The sequence below is a fragment of the Carya illinoinensis genome, chromosome 11 (genome assembly GCF_018687715.1).
Source record: "Carya illinoinensis cultivar Pawnee chromosome 11, C.illinoinensisPawnee_v1, whole genome shotgun sequence".
Classification (NCBI taxonomy): Eukaryota; Viridiplantae; Streptophyta; class Magnoliopsida; order Fagales; family Juglandaceae; genus Carya; species Carya illinoinensis.
Window position 1 is genome coordinate 6205620 of NC_056762.1, and position 8557 is coordinate 6214176.

General features: G+C 36.8%; 1 protein-coding gene across 10 annotated transcripts; it reads left to right on the plus strand.

Annotated features, from left to right (window-relative positions):
• The first annotated feature begins 995 nt into the window (after nt 1-995).
• LOC122281065 (pentatricopeptide repeat-containing protein At1g74750-like) lies at nt 996-7387 on the plus strand. 10 transcript variants are annotated; one of them, XM_043092302.1, is made up of 4 exons: nt 996-1231; nt 2228-2312; nt 2538-2628; nt 4403-7387. In XM_043092302.1, the coding sequence occupies exon 4, from the start codon at nt 4421-4423 to the stop codon at nt 7067-7069; it is 2649 nt and encodes an 882-aa protein (XP_042948236.1). In that variant the 5' UTR covers nt 996-1231; nt 2228-2312; nt 2538-2628; nt 4403-4420; the 3' UTR covers nt 7070-7387. The 10 variants fall into 10 exon arrangements, with proteins under 10 accessions (XP_042948236.1, XP_042948235.1, XP_042948238.1 ...); XM_043092301.1 differs by having other exon boundaries at nt 2548-2628; XM_043092304.1 differs by having other exon boundaries at nt 996-1210; nt 2548-2628.
• Nucleotides 7388-8557: the final 1170 nt, after the last annotated feature.

Below are 8557 nucleotides of genomic sequence, written 5' to 3' on the forward strand. Positions count from 1 at the left end.
TAGATAATTAAGTTATTTTATACATTTTTAAAAAACAATTAGCATTTCTCAAATATAAAATAATAAGGAAAAAACTACACGAAAATATAGAACTGATTTGAGAAAATATCAATGTAAAACCACATGCATGTAAATTGTAATACGTCTAAGCTGAAACTCGAGCAACACAATCTATCACCGATGGTTACGGGATTATACATATAACGATGTGATATAATCACGTGACAGTGAAAACCCAACGACAGAGATATTTGCTTGGCCAAGAAGCAACATTTGACCGTCAAATGTCGCATGAGAGGTGCTCCTTCGTCCACGTTCGCATCATTTTGTCAGCGACAACTGCGTTACCACAACCGTTGGATTGATTTTCATGATTTTCCTAACCACACGTAATGCCTAATGGACACGCAATATTTTGAATACTTTTTATCATATAAAATTAAAACATTTTCTAAAATGGATATTTTAACCATATTTTATATAATAAAATGAAAGTAAAATGAGAGTATAGTAGATAATATTATTTTTATAATATATTTTTTATCAATTTATCTTTTTTTATTATCTAAATATTATTATTATTTAATTACATATTTTAAAAAGTAGTGTGATGGTAAGACATATAAAGAAAAAAAAGAAAAAAAAATAATTTTTTGTTATCATAGATGAATAGATAAATAGTGCTTATTCAAATATAAAATAATTATCATAGGAAACATTATTAAATGAATTAATAATGTATACTTTATAGGAAAACTTATAAACCGTTATTGTCTAATTTTTACTTTTTTTTTTTTGTTTTGAAAGATTAACCATTGTGATTGTTTGAGAATTGACCAAAATCTTTATTTAATTTCCATAAAAAGAAAAGGAAAAAAAAAAAAAAAAAAGGAGAGAGCACTGGTAGTAGAAGTCTCCGCACTGTCACGTGTGAAAGCTATGAATGTCAGTCATACGACGAGTTCCATACAATCATCCCACAACACGGGCAAAAGGGCGCAAAACAATCACAAAAAGTGAAAAAACAAATCAAAAGCCGTGTGTGATATCAGGGCTCACCTCACAGCCTCTCTCTCTCTCTCTCTCTCTCTCTCTCCCCCCGACTTGCTTGGAAAAAACACAGGGTTGACGGCAGAGAGGCGAGCCGCCACCTCTATCTCTCTCTGCCTCCCTTTCTACATCTATCTCTCTAACTCCATAGACAGACCCTGTAAGTCATTCACCATTTCAGGTACTTCTTCCTTTATCCGTCTATGAGTATTTTTAGTGTTGTTTTGCTGGGTATGAGCTGTAGATGTTTTATGGGAACAATTTATTTTGCTAGTTGACGAGGGGGTTTATTTTTATTTGACATCTTTGGTGATTGAGGTAGATGAGTTTGTTGGACGATTTTTAGATTTGGTAAAAAGGTTGTTATTTTGAGTCTTGTCTTTATGATAACAGGTGTAAGAAATTTTATTTAAGAGGTGAAGTTGTGTTATTATGTTGTTCTATATGTGTAAATTAAACAGTAAAATGAAGGGATTTGGATGATTTAAGTTTATTTTTCCTTTTCTTTTTCTTATGGTAATGATTATGGCTTTATCAGCAATTGGGAGTGCCTTTTTCTTTTCTATTAGGAACAAGGAAAAGAACATCCAAAATCTACCGACCGAGTGATCATTTCAACATTTTGTTCTTTCAGGTTTTGATGGCTGTGGGACTATGTTGGTTTAGCGGATAGTTTTAAACAACATGTATAAGTTGTTTACAAGCGAAATCAAAGTAACAAAATTTACAATTTGAAGTGGGTGCATTGATTTATATTAACATCGGGTTCACCTTGGGCTGACATTTTCTTGTTTGTTGCTTTAAAATCTATTATTTGAGGAAAAATATTGTGTCTCTGTTTTGCGTACCACTAGATACTCCGTCACCATTATAAAAAACCATCTCTAACTCCATTTCATGCTTACAACAAGAAATAACTAATTGCATTTGGTGGAAGCAAGTTTTGAAAGTGTGCTGGATGATATTATAGGACATCTGTGGAATAATATCATTTAGTTTTCAACAAAAAAGTAAATCGATTACGGTTCCTTAACTAAGTTACTAGTTTCATATGTATTTTGTATCTTGTTGAAGGATATCAGTTTTGAATTCTGCCAGTGAGAAATTCAACAAAATATGTGCTTTGAACACAAATTTACCCACCAAAGATAAGACATTAAGTTATTTGAGGTTTCAGGACCACTTGAGGTGTCAGTTCAAGTGAAGACGCTAATGATGTGGAATCACATTCATACAAGTATAGGGAAATTCGTGTGGTAGTGGTAAGTTGTGGTGTTTAGGTATGGAATTGTCTGAATTCTTTGCCTCATATTGTGTAACAAAGACAATGAAGCAGACTATAAAGGAAATCCATTAGCATGTGTGGAGGATGCATTATGGGCTTATTAGGGTGCACAGTTCTTTTATTTTTTATTTATCAGTAGAGGGTACCTGGTTACCGGGTGTCATCTTGTGACAGAGAAATCTAAATACTCTTTTCTAACAAGTTCTTGCCAGGGAGAGCAGCATATGAGCCGATTGTGGATGGTGGTTACTTTAAGAGGTCATATCTTGTTGAGGGGGGCTAGATAATAGCAGGTCATCTCTTGTCTATACTCACCATGTAGCTTTTAAAGTCTGAAAACACAACTCTGATAAAAAAAATGTTTGAAAACACATCTTTGAATCGGTCATTTGTGTGATTAAGAGAGTGTGCATAATTTCACGTCTCTTTGGAAAATCACAAGGTCTGGTCTGTCAGTTCAACATTTGTTTGGAAAAAAATTTCCATCAAGGAATAATTGATGTTTTAATTACTTTTTCCCTTAGTTTTCACAAATCAATGTGGTTTTGGATGTTCTTCCATATGCTTTACCCAGCCTTTTTGTTTTCCCCTGCAGCTTGTATGGTAACGCCATCAATGGCTATATAGGGAAGAACCTAACACCCTTGGTTCACTTGGATTTAGTTCATCCCTTTGCTTGCATACACTGCTTTCAACATTCTAGGTTTAAGGAAGTGGACAAAAAACCCACTGAAGGGCTTGTTATAAATTAAACTTACATGTAGTTGCATGTTAAGTAGTTTGTGGATCGATATATGAGATGTTTGTTTGTTATATATGAATTCTTGTTCTTTTCTTTGAATTTACAGATTTTTAACATATTTTTGTAATCTCATAAGGTGTTTTATTGCAAGGGCGTAACCGGTTTGGTTTGGTTGGTCTTGGAGGGAGGTTTTGGACTGGACCGTCTGTTAAGGCTTGAAGACTGGACCGGACCACTTTGGTTCAGTCAGGCCGGTCTTATCGCGCTGTTTTGGTCCTAGCCACTTTTTTTTTTTTTGTCTTTTTGTTCAAGTTTTTGATGAAAAAAATGTATGAGATTATAAAAAAAAGTAATTGGGCGATTAGTTTGCATTTGGATGTTGAGTTGAGTTGAGATGAGTTGAGTTCTTTATGAATAGTAGTGAGTTGAGATGGTGGAGCGGGTTTTGTGGGGCCCACCTAAGATAAGTTTAGATGTGTTTATAGGAAATTGAAAAAGGTTCCGAGTTTTGCATGTAAAGAGGTCTTGAGTTGAGTGATGTTTAGTGATTTGATAGTTGTGTGTTTGGATGTTGGGCGAAGCTTAAATTTAAACTCAACTCAGATGAGCTCAGTTGCTTCCATGTTCCAAACGTAGCCTAATCTAAGTTGTCTAACTAAGTTTATAATTTACTAATTAGTTGTAATAAATTAATAATGTTATAAATTAATAATGTTAATGGTATGTGAATTATCAATGTTCAATAACAGACATTCACATATAACATTTTAATTAATAGTTAATAGCCTACCTTAACATTTTACATGGTAATAACTAAGTATAGATAATTAGGTTACCAAAAAATTTACATAATTATTTGGTTACGATTTACATTACTACATTATAAAATTCACAAAATGTATAATATATTATATAAAAATTATTTAAAAAATCATATATATATTTGGTCAATTTGGTCGGGTTCGGGGTGAAAACATTGCATCCTGGGAGTGGACTGAAAACTAAATATTTTTGGAAATATCGGACAGAGCAACTGGTCTAGTGGCTACACCGGAGGTCCGCTTGGTTTTCTAGGTCTTGTCCAATTTTTTTACACCCCTACTTTATTGCAAACAAGAGCAGGAAGTCTTGTTCTTGATGCATTTTGATAGATTGACAAACACTTTCCTGGATATAAGCATTGGCAGAATGTCCTTATATAGTAATGCTACTATAAGAAATAAATATGCATTTTCTTCCTTGCAATGATGAGACTGTTATGGTTTAAAACTTTAATGTCTATGCTTTTCTAACTTATTTATGATCCTTGAAACCTTATTGTGAAGGTGCTACAATATCTCCAGATGTTAAGAGCAAAGCAGATCGGTAATCTTTCCAGTAGTGCCAGGTCCTTTTTCCTTAATGGGTCACGATGTGGTGCCGCAGATGGAAGTTCATGCACTTGTTGCGAAGATGAAACTTGTATTTCAAGAAGACAGCATAATAGAAATGAAGTTCTACTTGCACAAAAGCCATCCACCTTAGTATCTGCATCTTCAGGAAGGGTAGGAACCTTGGTTTCAGAGAAGTCAGTTAAAGTGCTAGGTTCTCAGAAGGCTGAGAATGTTGGCCACCCGAGTCCTCTAAAACAGGTTGTTTCTGCTCCAAGTTCGTTGCGGAGATCCGATTGTGTAAGTTATGCTAGTGGCATTGATGCTGCTCAGAAGGATGTGGTACAGTCATCTCCCCTGGTTGCTGACCAGCTTGTCAGGGCTGGTATTGCAGCAGTAAATTTTCTGTCTGATATTGTAAATTATAAGATTCCTCTATCAGCTGGGGATGGAATACTAAACACACCAACGAACTGTATGGTTGATCCCACTAGGCCTCTTTCCACCATCAAACCATCAAATGTGAGACGCATCAAAAGGGAGAACTTTTCCAGTGTTCATCCAAAATCATCTGTGCAGACAGCAGATGCGTCAAGCCATACAACAAACGAGCACGCTACAAGGGGTAAAGGTGATAGATCAAATTTGGTTAGAAGTAATAAACATGTTCCTTATACTGAAACTGGGAATTTGGTGGCAACTCACAGTATATCTACGGATACTCGTGAGAAGAAGACTGTACCACAGAGAACAAGATCTCATTCAAATCGCTTCACATCAAATATTAACTCCAACATGCAGACTTCAGATGCAGAGATTTTGGGTTCTGACAGTAGAGGGTTTAACAAACAGGGTAGAGGTTTTCACAAAGGCCCCAGTGATCTGACAATGAGGACTGGAATTGCTCCAATCAAGCGGCAGGTTGCAAATACTGGACATACTGTGGATAGTGTTTATCAAATATTGCAACAACTGAAGTGGGGCCCTGCAGCAGAAAAGGCTCTTGGAAATATCGGATGTTCAATGGATGTTTTTCAGGCAAACCAGATTCTCAAGCAACTTCAGGACCACTCAGTTGCTCTTGGCTTCTTCTATTGGTTGAAACAGCAACCTGGTTTCAAGCATGACGGGCACACTTACACCACTATGGTTGGCATCCTTGGTCGTGCCAGGCAGTTTGGCACAATATACAAATTACTTGATCAGATGGTGAAGGATGGCTGCCAGCCTAATGTTGTGACATATAACCGTATGATTCACAGTTATGGTCGTGCAAACTACTTGAAGGAGGCGCTCAATGTCTTCAATCAAATGCAGGAGGAAGGATGTGAACCTGACCGTGTCACCTACTGCACACTTATTGACATCCATGCAAAAGCTGGATTTCTTGATGTTGCCATGTGTATGTACGAAAGAATGCAAGAGGCTGGCCTTTCTCCTGACACATTCACTTACAGCGTTATCATCAACTGCCTTGGGAAAGCTGGGAATTTGACTGCTGCCCACAAGCTATTCTGCGAGATGAGAGGTCAGGGTTGCGTTCCTAATTTAGTCACCTACAATATCATGATTGCTTTGCAAGCCAAGGCAAGGAACTATGAGACTGCCTTGAAGCTTTATCGTGACATGCAGAATGCAGGATTTGAACCTGATAAAGTGACCTATAGCATAGTGATGGAAGTTCTTGGCCATTGTGGGTACCTTGAGGAAGCTGAAGCAGTGTTTGGAGAGATGAAACGGAAAAACTGGGTCCCAGATGAACCTGTTTATGGTCTTCTAGTAGACTTGTGGGGAAAGGCTGGTAATGTTGAAAAGGCCAGGGAGTGGTATCAAACAATGCTCTATGCAGGTTTGCGGCCTAATGTGCCAACTTGCAATTCCCTGCTCAGTGCTTTCCTTAGGGTGCACCTACTGTCAGATGCATATCACTTGCTACAAAACATGCTGGGTTTGGGTCTAAACCCTTCTCTGCAAACTTATACCTTGCTCCTCAGTTGTTGTACAGAAGCACAATCATCATATGACATGGGGTTTTGTTGCGAGCTCATGACCATCACAGGCCACCCTGCACATACATTTCTACTGTCCATGCCAGCAGCAGGACCTGACGGTCAAAATGTGCGGGATCATGTAAGCAGGTTCTTGGACCTGATGCATTCTGAGGATAGGGAGAGCAAGAGGGGACTTGTGGATGCAGTGGTAGATTTTCTTCACAAGTCAGGGCTCAAGGAGGAGGCGGGTTCAGTTTGGGAGGTGGCTGCACAAAAGAATGTGTACCCAGATGCTGTCAAAGAGAAAAGCTCCAGTTATTGGCTTATTAACCTGCATGTTATGTCGGATGGTACTGCTGTGACAGCGCTGTCAAGGACGCTTGCTTGGTTTCGCCGGCAGATGCTAATTTCAGGAATAGCACCCAGCCGAATTGATATTGTAACTGGATGGGGTCGGCGGAGCAGGGTTACAGGATCATCTTTGGTGAGGCAGGCGGTGCAGGAATTATTGAATATATTTAGCTTCCCATTTTTCACTGAAAATGGCAACTCTGGGTGTTTTGTGGGCTGCGGAGAGCCTCTTAATAGATGGTTGCTCCAATCTTATGTGGAGCGGATGCATCTACTGTAGTTGAAGTCATGATTTTGTTTAATCTTTGATTATAGCTCGAGCACAGTTTTGTAGCTTATAACCCAGTTTTGGGCTGCCTCGTGCATCAGTATGTTTCTAATTTCTATGTATTTAACCTTGTTCCTGTGTGCAGCTATTTTAAGTTTCAGGGGAGAATATGTCAATTTTGTGAGGTTCCAATATATTAGAACTAGATGACATGGTGTTCTGCCTGACATGGATTGGATGAGCCAGACACCAATCTCATATTTATTGCTGCTAGATGCACTGTCAAAACATTGATCGGTAATATATGGAGGGTATTGTTTTATCCACCAACCTATTTGCTTTGGCCTTTTGGGTTTGCCCAGTTGCATTGCAGTCACTTTTATGGTCATCTTCTTCAGCACAAAACTACTTGCATTCATTTCTTGTGAAGAAATTTAAGGCGCAAACATATTTTAGAGTAGAATCCAGCAACTTCTTTTGTCTGTCATTTCCAGCATTTAAATCAAGTGTTCTCAACCCTCACTTCCCAGGCCCTCATCAAGAAGGAAAAGAACAGGGCAACCAAAAAAAAAAACATTTAAATCAATTCAATTTCCTCCTTTTTTCTATTCATCCAGTCAAATAAATAGCTGAAAATCTCTGACCTCCTCCTAACTTTGATCCAGACAAGCAGCCAGCCATTCACGATGGTGAATTGCTCAGCATGTATTTTGGAGAATAGCTTAGGAAAAAAAAAAAAACAATAAAATAAAGAGAGTTTTCTAGATTCCAATATGAACAAAGAAAAATCAGAAGCTTTTATTTTCTAGCCTTAATCAATACAGCAGGAGATTAACTTTCTCAGTTTGGTAAAGAGAAAAAATGCTTGGAGATCATTAACTACTGTATTAGTTCTTTGAACGGTCAGAGGTATTTGATTTTGATACTTCTTGAGAAGATATTAAACTCTTCTACCATTTAAATGAAGTAATTTCCTCGAGAATCTATGAGTTTTAATCGAATATTATAAAATTAAAAATATTTGAAAAATATAAAATGTCATAGGGAACAATGAACATTGATAGCTTGACCATATTGGTGAATATTGAGGTCTTCATAGTTAGATACAATTAATCTAATCATATCACGACTAAAGCAAGAAAACAAAAAGCACTAAAGTCCAGTCCATATTTCTGTATATTATATTTAATACCCATTTGAATTATCCTAGAGAGAGATAGAGACAGTATAAAATGCTTATGTGAAATTTATTTTATTTTACACAGCAACTATAAAATATTGTATTTTAAACGATCCAATTTGACAGACAATTCAAAAATTCAAATATAAAATATAATGAAGATCACATTTTGACAAAGAGTTCCAACCTCCTAAGATATCTCAAATACAAGAAAATAAAAAATTAAGGAGAGAGAAGAAAAAGAAAAAAAAGAAGAAGAGAAAATAGTTAATTAAATCAAGACTCTTCAAGAACACTGAAGATTTACTTGATTGTTAACT